Here is a 14,757-nt window from a genome sequence, read left to right on the forward strand (position 1 = left end):
AAAGGCTTTCTGAAGCTGTCTGTAAAGTCATATCCCGCCTCACAGGGTCGTTGGGAGGTTAAATGAGGAAAGGCGCAGCAAGGGCCCGCCACAGAATTCACAGAGCAAACGCGTCACCCCCTGTACACCCACTGGTGGGGGCAGAACAGCTCACCCCCAGGAACAAGGGAGAAGTGGAGATGAGGAGTGTGAGACTCAAGCCCGCAGGCTTCAGAGGGAAAGGGCTGGGTAACAGAGGCCCGCGGACCTGCGTTCTTGCTACAGGTCATTCCAGAATTCAGCCCCAGGGAAGGGCGGAAGAATGGGATCATGAAGCCAGTCAAGGCCTGGACCTGCTGGAAGGTCTCGGTCTCGGTCCCTCCTGACGAGTGTCCCTCCTCTACCTCCCTTCCTCCCCTCCCCAGAGCGCAAGCTCCCCTACCCTCCTCCTTGCAAGACTCTTATTTGATGCTTTTAAACTTTTTTCTTTATTTAGACAGAAAAGACCAACTCTTTAAAAGTAAAATGCAATAAATAAATAAGTTAAGCATAGAGAAGTGTCTGAAACGGACTCCCCGTCTCCCCTCACCACTCCCTCCCCCCACCCGGTTCTTTCCCCTAAAACCTCTTCCTAAAGAAAATGATCAGGTAATAAACCCCTGTAGCCCTCCCCACACCCCTCCTCCCAAACACCCAATTACCCCCAAAGCAAAGGGAGAAATCAAGAGAGAGAAAAAATCCAAGGGAAACATTGTCTAAACTCCCAGAAAGAGAGCTGGCAGCGTCCGGGCCGGGCCGGGCTGGGTAACGCACGGGTGGTGGTATTTACACAGAGGGGACCAGCAGAGACTGTAAACATTTTTAGGGGTTCGGGGGAGGTCTTTTCCTCATGGAAGGAGGAGGGTCTCTGTGGCTGACTGGTGGAGAGGCAGCCCTCAGGGCCCCCCCACACCCTCCTCAGAGGGGCCCATGGGGGAGGCAGTGTTTTAGGGCCGGGAGCCCAGGGTCTGGGAATATCCTACCTCCAGCTGAGGGTGGCAGGCGGTGTGAGAGCCAGCTTCTGAGAAACCCCTAATGCGGGGAAGAGGCTGGGGCAAGGGTGAGGTGGGGGGCTTGTGGGAGGCCCCCGCTGCCCTCCCGGGGCCGCAGGCCCGCTGGTGGGGGACGCGAGTGTAAAAGCTGGGCACAGAAGGTCACCACAGGAGCCCCAGCAGAAGGCAGATACCCCTTCGGGCCTGTCCCTTGCTCCCTCACAAAGGCCAAAAGGGCACCTGGGAGGAAACAGGCCCTTCAGGAGGGGCGGGGTGGTGGGAGCGGGCCAGCGTCCTGTTCCCCCAGGGCTGTGAAGCAGCTTTTGCCCCAGAGCCCCCTGGAGGCCCTGGGCAGGTGTGCAGAGAGGGCTGGGGCCAGTCGCGGGGAGAGGGGTGCGGCGCCCCTTCCTCTGGTGTCTCCAGACCTGTGAAGGAAGGAGACAGGGGTGAAGCCGTGGGGGAGACAGAGCTGGTGCAGGTCACGGGCCCTGCAGGGGAAGAGGTAGCTGGGCTGGCTGGCGCAGCATAGGGTGGGGCTGCCTGGGGAAGGCAGGTCACCGGAAAGGCTTCGGTCCAGACGGAGCCCCCCAGCCGCTGGACAAGGGGCAGGGGTGGAGGAGACGGGAGGGAGAGGGCCCATGATACAGGAAACCAGAGGATACTCAGAAGGAGACAGTCACACAGCCCGTGAGAGAGAGAGGCTGGAAGATACGGTGACGGGGACTGGAGGGGACAAAGCCAAGGAGTGAGAAACAGGCAGGCAGGCAGAGATCGCGGAGAGAAAGGAGGAGAAGGGGCGGCGGACAGACACCTGGAGAAAGAGCAAGGTGGCCAGGCTAGGGCCCGGGGCTGGGCCTGGGGCTGGGGCCCCCCCAGCCCCTAGAGAGCGCTCTCATTCCTTTCCAGAAAGGAACAAAGAAAGCAAGAGAGAGATGCACAGAACACAGACCACAGTCACCAACCACTGTTGACCAAGCACGTCCCGCGAGCTGCCCCCGGCCCTGACCCTGGGCTGAGGGGCGCTTCCCTCCACGGCCCCCTCCCCGAATAACAAACAATCGGCTCCAAAGACAACACGCTCGTTCCATGCAACTTACAGGGGCCCGGAGCAGGGGTCCGGGGATGGGGGCTTCGGCCGACAATGGACACGGGCCCTGGGCTGGGGGGCCCCCGGGGTGGGGGGAGTTAAGCAGCCAGGATTGGGGGGAAAGGGGGAGAAACAGAAAACGTGGGTATTGTTCTTGGGTTGTGTTTTTTCAGGGGGTTGGTCCAAAGGAGATTAAACAAACACAAAAGTCCCCAAAGTTCACAGCTCTGCGGCTATGAGGCTGGGGTGGTGGTGGGCAGAGGGGTGGAGGGGACCCGTTCAGTGAAGTTCAGGCGCTGCGCCATTTTGTTCGGCCTCCTCCGCCTGAACGTGGGAGGCCTGAAGCTTGGCCGCCCCCCAGTCTGTCCTGTGTACTCTGCGCTGTCCTGCGGGTCTGTATTACCCGAGAGCCCAGAGTCTACACTGCCTGGGCCAGGACCCCGAGGGCCCGATGTCCCCGCCTCTCGGGAGAATAGAGATTCCAGGAGCCATGATTCTAGGACCCTCCAGTGCCTCACCCAGCCTCCTTGCCCCCCCATCTCTACTCCCCTAATTCCACTGCAACCCAGAGGAAAACCAGAAAGAGAGACACACACAAACACATGGACACTGACCAGGCAAACAAGACCAGATGCTGAGGAAGACCTGGGCAGTAGACACAAATACAGACAGACTTGGCTCTCTCTGGGGTCACAGTGTGTGTGTGTGTGTGTGTGTGTGTGTGTGTGTGTGTGTGTGAGAGAGAGAGAGAGAGAGAGAGAGAGAGAGAATGATTCAGGTGATTGAAACACAGCAGTGGAGGGAGCGATGATACCAGGTCTCTGCTTAAAGTGCCCGGTCGGGGGTGGGGTGGGGGCAGGCATCCCTGAGGCTGAGGGAATGGGGGAGGAGGGTCTAAGGGAGGGCCCTGGTTTCAGTGTGCGGTAGCCGGAGCGGTCACAGGACAGGGGCAGGACCCACCTGGGGGCCCTCAGTAGGGCCGGTTGGCGTCCTTAGGCCGCTTTAGCTGGACTTTGAGGCGCTTCATGCCAATCTGGAAACCGTTCATGGCCTGGATGGCAGCCTGGGCACTGGCCGGATTGTCGAAACTCACAAAGCCTGAGATGAGAGGGGCATAAGGCCCGGTCCAACCTCGCCTCCCTCTCCTGTGCTCAGGGCCAGAGCCTGCTCTTTGGTTCTCCGGCACCCCGCTACTTCCTGCAGGGACCCCGAATGCCTGGAAGGCTGCCTGGCACATAGTAGGCATTTGATGAGCAGCTGCTAACCGATGGGCTGAGTGAATGAATGCGGCCCAGCCAGTCACATGCACTAGGACAGTCTTTCTAGCACAGCCCTGCCTTAGCCCGGTTAACTCTGAACCTGCCCCTGGAAAACACCACCTCTGGCCCTGCCTGACTTCACAAGCAGGGAGGACAGCTCCCCTCTCCCCTGACACAGCCTTTCAGACATGAAGGCAAAACACTCCGCTTGCTAAGCCTTCCTTTTGAAAACCAAACATCCCGTTTCTGAGCCTCTCTTCCAGACCTGCTGGAGCATGAACTTGACCAGTGCTCCAGGGGAAAAGGCAAAGCCCTGGTTTTCAGAGGACGAGCCCGGCCTGGACGGAAGCTGGTATGGGATGTCAAGGGTGTGAGGACTGGCTCTTGACAACACCGGGACAATCCGGATCTCAAAGCTGGGGCCCACCACGACCCTGAACGCCTTCCGGTGTCCCATATCCTGTCCTCAGCCGGCGTTTGCCAAACACGTGCAGTATTTTAGGTCCGGGATCACCCCATCTTACCGAAACACTTGCTCTGGTTGGTGGCCCGGTCAACAAAGACTTTGGCTGAGATGACGTGGCCAAACGGGACAAACATCTGGAGGACCTCTGAGTCCGTGAACTCCTGGGGCAGGTGGTAGATGAAGATGTTGCAGCCGTCAGGGCCTGAGTGGCAGCAGAGACGGAGGAAGAGCTCAGTGAGGGGGGCACTGGTGGCAGGGGTCAGGGGAAAGCAGGCCGGGAAGGACCCTCAGGCCCCGCCCCCCACCATGCAGGCCAGAGTGCCCAAGCCCCATCCCCGCCACTTCTTCCCACAGGAGGGTCCAGGGCCAGGCTCTGAGCGGGCCCCAGGGGGTCCCCAGCCCAGTACTAGGGCACTTCCCCCGCCCCCCAGGTCGTGCCCCAGCCGCACCTTCCCTTTGCTGCTGCTGCTGCTGCTGTTGCTGCTGCTGCTGTTGCTGGGGAGGAGGCGGGGGCTGCTGGGTGACCAGGGCGGGGGGCTGTGGGAACGCGGGCGCAACCAGGCTGTAGGCTGCTGGGTAGGCTGCTGGGGTAGGAAAACGGAGACCACTAATGGGGTCCCGAGAGTCCCCTGGCTTCCAACGCACTCTGGCCAGCCCCGGGTCCCTCCCCCTCTCCCGTCGGGGGCCCTGTGCTCCTCACCTGTGTAGTGCTGCATGCCCGCGTAGGCCTGTTGCAGGGGGTCCACGGGGGCCGCGGGGCTCTGGGCTGGGGAGAGCAGCACCGGCTGTGAGGGGGGCGGAGGGGGGGGGCCTGGGGGAGGGGGGAGGAGCGCGGCTGCGCGGGGCACCGGGCCGGATGGGACAGCGCGCCGACCCTCAGAGCCCGGAGCCTGTGACTGGCTGTGCAACCCCGGACTTCTCCAGGCCTCAGCTTCCCTGGCCGACAGCGGGAAGGGACACCCGGGCCCAGGGAGGAAAGAGGGGCAGAAAGCGCTCTATAACCCAGAGGCCTGTGTCCCCGCCGACTGCCAGCAGAGGGCGTGGTGGCTTGGATGGTTGCTGGGGACAGGGGTGAGCAGGCAGAGACCCCCACCTGGGTAGGGGTGAACCCCGTTGGGATACAGAGCATCGGGGGCAGGCTGCCCGGTGGGCTGGGTGGGCACCGGGCTGTAGCCGTTGACGCCCAGGGCAGCAGGGATTGCAGAGACAGGCGTGGCGGCCATGGCAGGAGGGGTGCTGGTTCCTGGGGATGGGGGGGGAAGCGACAGAGCAGAGCAGAGAGGCAGACACACAGGCACACAAGTGCAGAGAACCAGTCAGCAAGTCTGAGGCAGAAGGGAGGAGGCCAGACGCTCTCAGTCCTGAAGTCCCCTCCAGAGAGACCCTGTCTCTGGCTCCCCAGAGCAGTACCTTGTGCCCACCCCCTCCCCACTCCCTGTGGTAGCTCATCCGACTTGGCCCATTCACAGCAGGCCTTGCCCGACCTTACCTGAGGAGGGGGTGATGGGGGTGGCGATGAGGCCGTTGGCATTGATGGCGGCCATGTGTTGCATCTGCACGGCCGCCATGGTGGCCATGGGGCTGAGGTAGGCACTGTGAGCCGCCACCAGGGCCGCCTGCTGCTGCATCAGCTGGGGGAAGGGGACAGGAGAGCGGGTAGGTCCCGTGCCCGGCCTCTCTCCCCTCCCTACCCTGGGCCTTGGCACTGGGAGGGTGGGGGCAGGTCCCGGAGGCTGGGAGGAGACAGGGACGGGCCTGGCCCAGCACCAGGGGTCAGTGCTCACGGCCTGGGTGTAGGCGCTGTAGGCTCCGAACTGCAGGGCGATGGGGCTGAACATGCCCAGCTGGGTAGCCACCTGCTGCATCCGGCGGAGACCTCGCTCCTTCTCCGTGTCAGCAAACTTCACCACCAGGCTGGATGACGCACCCTGGGCGTGGGCCAGAGGCGTGCTCAGGGGGACAGAGTCGGGGTCTCTTCTCCCCAGGGCCCTCAGGGCCCGGCCTCGGTTCCACCCCTCAAGGCTTGCCCTCTGGGAGGGCAACCACGACCCCTACCCCATGTGCTGGGAAGGGGAAGCCTCACATCTTAATGCCACCCTGCACTAAAGAAGAAGCCAAACCAAGAGCATTTGCGAGAACTGTTGTAAGAATCTTAGTCTGGAGTGTAGCTCTCTGTCCCATGCTGCGTCTGCTTGGCCGTGGTCCTGCTAAATGCTTGCCCTGCCTCTGCAGGGGAAGTTTTAGAGTCAGCTAGCTCCATCTGAGGGGTTTGCTCTGCTGGAGTGGAGCAAGTGTCCAGACGCCCAGCCAGTGGGGTGGGGGCTAGGGGAAGGTGGGAGAGGAGATGGGAGTGCTGGAGGAGGCCAGAGAGGAGGGCAAGGCAGTGGAGTGGAGATGAGGGAAGGGGGTAGGGGTCGGGGTGCTGTCATCTGAGCTGTGAATGTAAGTGGGGCGGGGGGCGCTCACTGGCAGAGTCCGGCTGCTGTGAAGGGTGTTGATGGCCGCCTGGGCCTCAGCATGGGTCTGGAACTTCACAAAGGCACAGCCTATGGATTCAAGAGAAATGAGGAGAGGGTGAGTGCCCCTCCCCCCAAGGGCCCCAGCAGCGCCCCCCCCCCCATCATTGCCCAGGAATCAGTGTGGGAGGGGCAGGAAGACCAGAGGGCCCCATTGGGGAACTGGTAGCGACTTGGTACCTTTGCTGGTGCCGTCTGGCCCCCGGAGCACCGTGCACTCGTCTATGGTCCCAAAAGGCTCGAACATCTTTCTGACGTCCTCATCTGTCTGCTGCTTCCCTAGCATCCCCACAAAGAGCTTCCGGTCTTCTGGGGGGTGGGGCACAGGAGGAGGGGCATGTGCAGGGCCTCCTGGCCGCCTTCCCAGCTCTACTTCCACTAGGGGCAGGGAGAAATCCTGCCCTTCTCGGACTTCAGCAGCTCCCTGGGGCTGCCAACGCTGCCCTCACCAAGGGATTAATGCTTCTAGCGTGTGACACTGGTGATGCTTGGGGCAATGGGGCACAGCTACACGGAGTGCTCGTTCCAGCTCCAGAGGACTTGCACTTGGCTCCGGGCTTCAGTGTTGCCATCTCTACAATGGGCTGGATCACATGCCCTCTGGCCACACTGACTTCAATCCCCACCTTGACTGGGAACCCTTCGGAATTCTCAGATTTTCTTCCTCCAGAGAGGCTGCGCCTCAGTTTCTCCAAGCCCCGGGCCTGCAAGTTGGTGGGGCCGGACTGAGTCCAAAGTCTAAAGGTACAGAACCTACCTCCTCGGCTCTCGCTGTCGGCTGGCTTGACCTGGATCGGCCTGTTCATCTAAAAGGAGAGAAGAGAAGGCAGCTGCTGGGGACCCCCTCTAAGCCCCACCAAGAGCCCTCCCCAAGCCAGGACCTGCAGAGAGGCTAGAGGGAGGAAACCCCAGGCCCTAAATTGCTGATAGGAAGGAAGGGATGGGCCTAATCTTGCTCAGGATTAGACCCGAGCGGATTAGAGGCAGAGCAAGCTGAGGGTGTAGAGGAGGCTGGTCCTGGGCTGGCTCCAGGCTCCAGTGAGGACCCAAGTGACTTGGCCAGGGATAGGGATGCTCTCCTTCGGGGGCGAATGCAGCTGCCCAGAGGACCTGGGTCCTAAATCAGAGCCCGACCGAGGGGCCATCCAGTAAGGGCTGCCTCAATTTCACAAAGTAGGAGCAACAGAGGCCACTCCATCCAGCAGCCCCAAAGACTAGACTGAGGGACACCCCACAGATGTCCCGACTTCCTTCTGACCCCTGGAGGTGTGTCCGCCTCTCTCTCTGCCCCCCACACCCCTTGACCCCAGGGGGAAGGCACTCGGGCAGCACAAAGGGAGCAGATGCCCAGTCTCCGTGGCAACGGGAGAATGCGCGCCATGGCAACCGCCCACTCAGCCTGATTTATCCCTCCCGTCGCCCTGGCGACCGTGGTGACGTCATCACTTCTGCTGCTCCACACACCCGGAGGAGCCTGTGTGGGGGGTGGGGGGATGGGGGGGTGGGAACAGGGTATGCTGGGGGTGGAGGATTCGGTGGGGGCCGGGAGGTGGGGGAGGGGCCCAGGACCAGCTTCCTGATTTATGCCCAGCCGGCTCTGCTGGGACCACACTGGCCCCTTCCCTGCCTCCCTCCTCTGGACCACATCCTTGGTGTCTCCCAGCTGAGAGGGCTCTAGAGGGGGAATGGCTGTCCCGTGCTTGTTTAAGACTCTCCCTAGACCCTGAAGTCCCGCAGAGCTGTCCCTTTGTTCAGCCTCCAGTGGAAATGCAGACCCTCCCACCCCCCCACCCCCCCCACCCCCGCCAGCCCCGCTCTCCATGTTTCCGTCCACTGAGGGGACTTGGCAGTGACTCCTGCAGGTTGGTTTCCTTAGCTAGGGTGGGAAACATCTTCGGAACTGGAGGGAGGGGAAGGACTCAGTGTTTCGTGTCTGAAAGTATTTTGTTATTGTGGACCAGGAGCACTGGGGTGGCACCTGGTCACCCCACCCCGCTCATCTGGCCAGAAATAAATATTAAACAAAAGAAGCCATTTATCCACATTCTAAGGGGAGGGGCGACAGGTAGCCTCAGGAAAGGCACTGGACTGGGGGGCATGACTGGCCCCACCACTCACTAACTGGGTGATCTTGGACCAGTCACCTTTCTCCTCAAGGCCTCAGTTTCCTCACGGGTAAACAGTGGCAGATCAGGTGGTGGTGGTGGGTCAGGCTACTCCCGGCTCTAGTGCTGCAGCCGTGGGAGATCCCGGGTGTCCTCACTGGTGCACAAAGATGGGCAGGACCGATGGTTGCCTCCTGCCCCTTCGCAGTCTGGACCCCCTTCCCGATATCTGGCCATTCCAGTCAGTCTGACGACTGTGCTGGTGAGGTATCCCCAGCTCTGCATCAAACCTAAGCCCCACCTCGGCTGAACCCCTGCCCTTGCCCTACCCCCACTTATGGATGTGAGAGCAGCTGTGGGGGAGGTGGGTAACAGTCCCCCAAATCCTCCAGCCAATCTGCCCCCAGCTTTATCCTCCACCAATCTGGGATTATCCCATTGGGACTCAATCTCCTCAGGAGTGTGTGTGTGTGTGTGTGTGTGTGTGTGTGTGTGTGTGTACGCGCGTGAGAGAGAGAGAGGTGCAGGGGTGGGGGTTGGCCGCTCAGGCCCCTTAGTCTTGCACCCTCCTCCTCTCTGCACCCCAGCACCCCACACACACAGAAGAGGAAGAATCTGAATCAGAGAGCTCCCACAGCATCAGGGAACTCTTTCCTTGACACTAACCCCTTCCCAAAAGCCCCTGGGGATTTGCTGTTCTAGTTGGGGGGAGGACCCGAGATGGATGCCATTCCCTTGCTGCACAGGCTCCCGGGCACAAAAATAGCACCTCAATAAATACCAGCTGATACGGATTCGCACAAAGACACACGCAAGCACACAGGCCACAGCACAGAGCACACTGAATGGAAGGCGCCCTTCACTCCGTCACAGGCAGCCCTCCTTGGTGGCCCCCAGTGCCCCAGGCCCAGCTTCTCCTTCTTGGCCTGGCACTTCCTGTGGGGAGCTCGGCCTTTGTTAGCTCAGCCCGGGCACACCTGCCCCCTCCCCTGAGTCCAGCTGGGCCTGTTTACCTGGCAACCCGGCGTCAGCGCCACCCTTCCCTAGCCACCGCCAGCCAGGTGGTAAGCCCTCCCGAGGGCCTCCAAAGAAGAAGAAGCTATTTATACTCCAAGAGTATCGCTCAGCGCCCCCACCAGCTTGGTCACTCATAAGGCCCCCATCCTCGTCACCAATAGCCAAGACCCCACTTCCAGGAAGAGCTCATTATTTCCAGCAAATCTAATTCTCTTGAGGGCACAGGCCTGCTGCCCTGCCACCCCGGACCCCACAGCCCCTTCCTCCAGGTGTCCAGGACCACACGCGGGTCCTCCCAACGGGGCCAGGGTCCACTGGCCCCACAACGAGCCGACAGTGAGAGCCGATTTCTCCAGAGCGATGTCTCCAGAGAGGGGGTTTGGGCCCTAGCAAAGGGGGCAGGGCAGGCGAGGCAGAGAGGCCTCCAGGAGGCCACGCCCTGCTGGCAGCAGGAATCCGGGGGCTTGTGGCAGAGCCCCTCCTGGGAACACTCAGGGGACAGAAAAGGAAACGGGACTTGACAAGCCACAGGCCCAGCCTCCATTCTTCCTCTCTGCAGCCCAAGCAACTCCCCAATATGGTGGCCCCTTCCAGATTCTGGGGTGACAAAGATGAGGAGAAAGAAGAGAGGGCTAAATGCTCCCAGTGAAAAAGAGCCTGTACTGATGGGGCGCGGGCGGGGCGGGGCGGGGGTGGCGCCCAGCTGGCTCAGTCAGTGCAGGTCGAAACTCTTGATTTCGGGGCTATAAGTTCGAGCCCCGCGTTGGGTGTAGAGATTACTTAAAAAAATAAAATATCTTAAAAACAGAGCGTGTATTAAGAGGCGGTAGAGATTAGACAGCAGGAAGGACTTCCCACAGAGGCGGCACACTATATGCACGTGCACGCGCGCACACACACCCATAAACACTGAATGACTTTCTGAGGGAACAACAGCTCCAGGAAGGCAGGTGGCAGAGAAAAGACCTGGGGGATACAGAGGGGCAGGCAAAGCCTGCTCACAGACATCTGCTCCCCTACTGGCCTGGTCTGCCCCCCCACACCCCCCAGCACATGGGGGGGGGGCAATGGAGGATGGAATCCCCCATTTCCTGTTAGATAAGGCTCTGGCAGGACAATCTGGCTTCCGTCCCCTGAGGCCAGGGCCAGAACGGAGGCCTTCGTGTCACCTGAGAGCTCACTCATGGGCAGGGCTAGACAATCATTAACCAGGCACCCTTCACCCTGGGCCTATTTTTTCAGGAAGGGGAGGCAGCCCTGGACAGCTGGAACCCTGTCTGAGCATATAGGCAGCTGGGGGAGGGGGGCTGACCCATGACAGGTGCCCCAGCTGGCACAGAAGGCCTGGGGGCTCCTGCCCACCCCGCCCAGGCCATCTCTGTCACCAAGTATGCACCCCAGGCTCCCTTCCTCTCTCTGCCTTCTCCCTTCGCCCCTTCTGGTTCCTGTGGTGGAGGGGGGGGCTCTGAGAGCAAGACAACAGAAGAAGACGAGACACAGTGACAGAGATGAAAACTACTGATTTGTCAGTGGTCTCCACAGAGAAGAGGAAAGGAAGGAAAGTTGAGAGGTGACCTGATGGAAACCAGGCTTCCCAGGGATGCATGTGCCCGCACCCACACACCCAGGCTGGTGGATGCACACGTGCACACGCACGCTCACACAGGCTCCCTGGATCCCAAGCCTTCTCACACACTCGCACAGATCCTCACTTCTACGGGCAACGGCTGTTCTGGCTGCCTGGTCTCCAGCTGGGACAAGGCAGCGGGCTGAAAGCCGGGCTGGCTTCGAGATTGGCTCTCCTATGCATTCAAGGCTGGGGGGTCACAGAGGGGGTGGGGCACAGACCTCGTGAAGGTTTGAAGTTGGGAGTGGTCGAAGCAGCTCTAATTTCCTTGGATGCCCTCACCCTCCTCTCCCATCTGTGTCGTGTGTTTCCCTCCCAGGAAGATGGAGAATCAACCTTTTTCTCCATTTCCCACGTGCGGGAAGGGGTGGAGGCTGTGACACGTGTGTCTCCAGCACCCAGGCTGTGCGCAGGGGTGAGGGGAGGGATGGGGTTCATTTTCAGGACTGCATCCTGGGGCTCCCAGGGCGGAAGTCAGCAGAAGCAGACAGCAGAATGGAGGGCACATCCTTTCCCCTCAGGGCGTGACTGGGGGCAGCCTGACACTCTCCAGCCCTGCCAGCCCAGGCCTCGGGGCCATCTGCAAGCCTGTCTCAGAAGAAGAGAAAAAGGGCTCTGACCTCACAGGAGAGGGGCAATGGGGGAGGGCAGGCACCCCGCCACCCTGGGCACGCTTTGGGCATCCTCAGCGATGAGGTCCGCCCCCGCTGGCCCCCCAGCCCGGGGCCCACCTGCACCCTACTCCACTCTGATGCCCGGGGCTCTTCCTAGGAGACATGGGTGAGTCTGTCAGAGTTCGGAAGCCAGCACAGACAGAGGTGGACGTCCACCAGGCCCCAGCTGTCCTGTCACAGCCAGACATCACCCCTGCAGAGCCACAAAAGAGTGCCTGGGTGCCTCCTGCTCGTTTTTGTCCGAAGTCTGAACCCACGCCTCCCAACCAGCTAAGTTCTCTAAGTGTTGCCCCATGAGCAGCTTGGGAAATGGGGAAGGGGCTGCATCTGCTCCTGACCAAGGTCGCATTTGTTCTGCTCATTGCTGTCTTTCTTCTCTCCGGGTGAAAGAAATAGAAGAAATGCGGGCATCTTCAGCAAGAAAGAGGGGTGTTAGAAGGAGAGGGGTGCTTCCTGGCGAGGAGAGGAGGAGGTGGAAAATAGGCTCCACGTCTCAGGAAGGTGGTGAGCCCCCTGCCCCTTCTAGGGCCCTTCTCAGCCCCCTGGCCCTGCAGATGCGGGACTCACCCCTGGAAGCGTCTTCTGTTCGTGCAGGGCGCTCTGGGCCTTCAGGGCTGAATCGCGGGCACAGTAGGTCAGGAAGGCACATCCTGAGGAGGGGCAGGGGCAAAGAGACCCGGCAGGGGTGAGTCCAAGGTCTCCCCTCCCTGAAAGTCTCCCCCACCATGAGACTAATGACTGGGAGGCTTGTCTCTTCTTTCCACCCTCTGCCTGCTGGAGTGGGGAGGTGCATGAGGGCCTGGACATTCTGCCCCAGCGAGTCCCGGGGCAGAGACCCAGAGACTGGGAGGTTTATAGGTGGTGATGGTGGGTGAGGGGACTGTTGGGAGAGGGGGCTTTGTGTGGGGGGGGTAGAAAGGGCATGTGGTGGCCAGACAAGTGTGTGCAGTGTGCTCCTCTCTTCCTTAAGGCCGGCCTCTCTTCCCCTTCTCCTTCGCCTCCACCTCTCTCCATCTTGGGCCCCATCACCCCTCTCCTCTCCATTCTCCCAATTCCTCATCTCTCTCCAACTCTGAGGGAGGCAGGTGGAGGGAGGAGAGTGGGATGGAGGAGAAGGAAAGGGGAGAGTAGGAGGGGGAGACAGTGGGCTCCCACCCCCTTCCCCATCCCCACCCCCAGTGCCTGGGGCTCTCTGAGTCCTGACCGGGGCCTGACCCTGTTTAGGGAGAGTGCACAGCCCTGGGCAGGCCCGAGGAGTGCCTCTTGGCCCAGCTCTCCTAACTTCCCGCCCCCATACTTCCCAGATCTGTACCAGTCTCTGTCCTCCATACCCTGCTTCTCAGGTCCCTCTCTTGGGTCCTGGAGTGGCCCTGCCCCATCCATGCCCACTCTTGCCAGGTTGACCCCCACCCTAATAATGTCTGAGGTCACTAACATTCTCAGGCGTGTGCACACGTGTGTGCGCGTGCGCGCGCGCGCGCACACACACACACACACACACACACACACACCTGCTGGGTTCCCTGTCTCCCAAACCAGATCTCTTGGTCCTCCATCCTTATTTGAGTTCATCCACGACATCATCCCCTTCGCCTCCAGCATCCACATCTCTGCATCCCCCTCCACAGCTCTTCCCCCAAAGATGCCCTCCTCAGGCCTGCATCTGAGTCCCCTGCTAACCTGGCCGGTCCCTTCCAGCTCCTCCATGCACTCCTTAGCACCTGAACTCTTTCCTTCCACATTGGTCCTTTCCAGCCACTTAGGCCCTCCGGGTTGGCTTCCCCTCCTCCCAGCCTCCCCTCCCAGCCCTGACACCTCTCCAGCCTGGCCTGACCCCTCACCCTTGTGCAGCCCGGTGTACTTGTCCTTGATGACAGTCAGCTCGAAGATCCGACCAAACTGTTCGAAGATGGGCTTCAGGTCCTTTTCCTCCAGATGCCTCGGGATCTGCCCCACAAACAGCTTGATGGCATCCGGCTCCTTCATTGGGGCGGCCCAGGAGAAGGGGCCGAGGGGAGCAGGGAGAGGCCCAAAGGCCAAGGGGAGCTGCCCAGCAAGGAGGCAAGTGGTGGGGGCCGGGGCCCAGCCGGAGCTGGCTTTCCCGTAGGCCCCCAACCCCAGTGCTGAGCAGAGGGGCAGCTCTTCACACAAAGGAGGCCCAGGGCGTTGAGGGCTAGGGGTCAGGGGCCTAGGCAGACTCTGTCATGCCACCAGGGGGCATAGCCCAAACAAATGATCTCCCTCCCAGAGATCTGGCAAATATCCCAGGATGGGGGTCAGTGTGCTCAAGACCTGGAGGGTCAGGGTGGTATCAGGGGCGCCTGGAAGTGGGGGTGAAGAGCTGGAGTGGGGGAAAGGGCCTGAGGAGGGTGATGGAGAAGGAGGCCTAGGGGTTAGGGGCCTGGTAGATTGCCAGCGGCGTCAGGGGTGGGGGCACTCCTGATGTGGGGCAGGTTGGAGCTCTCGTTGGCTTTCCCGGGAGGACACCTCCCCTGTGGCTGATCCTTCTGCTGGGTCCGAAGATCCCTGATGCCAGATGCTTGATCTCTGATGGCGGCAGGGCTCCGGGGGTCCCTTTTGCCCTGCCGCCCCCCTTCAGCTCCTCCCCTCAGCCCCCCTCCCACCCCCACCCTGGTCCCCGGGCCTGAGCTGCTGCTGGCTGCTCCCGCTGCTGGGGCTGCCTGCTTTCCCGGTCACCTGGGTCCCGGAGCTCTGCTCTCCGGCCGCGCTCTCCTCAACAAAAACCTCCCCCCTCCACACCCCCCTCCCCACTCCCACCTCCTTTCCCCTGACATCAGTGATGTCAGTCTCAGGGGTGGAATACAAATTCTCTACCCTGGAGAGGGACGCACAATCCAGACAAGAGCCACGCCCTCTTTCCATCTCCTTCCTCTCTGACTCCCTTCCCGCCCCCAGAAGAGCAGCTGGTCCTGTTGATAATAACCCTTCCCCCATCTTACTCCCCAATCACGAGTTGGGCAAGACACTAAGATGGA

The 14,757-nt window shown here is 61.1% G+C and overlaps 1 protein-coding gene across 5 annotated transcripts; it reads right to left on the bottom strand.

Annotated features, from left to right (window-relative positions):
* Window positions 1-663: 663 nt before the first annotated feature.
* On the bottom strand, window positions 664-14,500 carry CELF3 (CUGBP Elav-like family member 3). Of its 5 annotated transcripts, XM_039246333.1 has the most exons (14): window positions 14,459-14,500; window positions 13,603-13,708; window positions 12,329-12,411; window positions 7,096-7,144; window positions 6,519-6,647; window positions 6,289-6,368; window positions 5,607-5,750; window positions 5,312-5,453; window positions 4,916-5,065; window positions 4,523-4,588; window positions 4,272-4,406; window positions 3,881-4,024; window positions 3,058-3,195; window positions 664-1,435 (listed from the first exon to the last, which is right to left on the bottom strand). In XM_039246333.1, the coding sequence occupies exons 4-13, from the start codon at window positions 7,142-7,144 to the stop codon at window positions 3,068-3,070; spliced, it is 1,167 nt and encodes a 388-aa protein (XP_039102264.1). In that variant the 5' UTR covers window positions 12,329-12,411; window positions 13,603-13,708; window positions 14,459-14,500; the 3' UTR covers window positions 664-1,435; window positions 3,058-3,067. The 5 variants fall into 5 exon arrangements, with proteins under 5 accessions (XP_039102264.1, XP_039102260.1, XP_039102261.1 ...); XM_039246329.1 differs by lacking the exon at window positions 14,459-14,500 and having other exon boundaries at window positions 6,519-6,644; window positions 13,603-14,355; XM_039246330.1 differs by lacking the exon at window positions 14,459-14,500 and having other exon boundaries at window positions 4,272-4,403; window positions 13,603-14,355.
* Window positions 14,501-14,757: the final 257 nt, after the last annotated feature.

This window comes from Hyaena hyaena, unplaced genomic scaffold (genome assembly GCF_003009895.1).
Source record: "Hyaena hyaena isolate Hyena2069 unplaced genomic scaffold, ASM300989v1 scaffold_284, whole genome shotgun sequence".
NCBI lineage: Eukaryota > Metazoa > Chordata > Mammalia > Carnivora > Hyaenidae > Hyaena > Hyaena hyaena.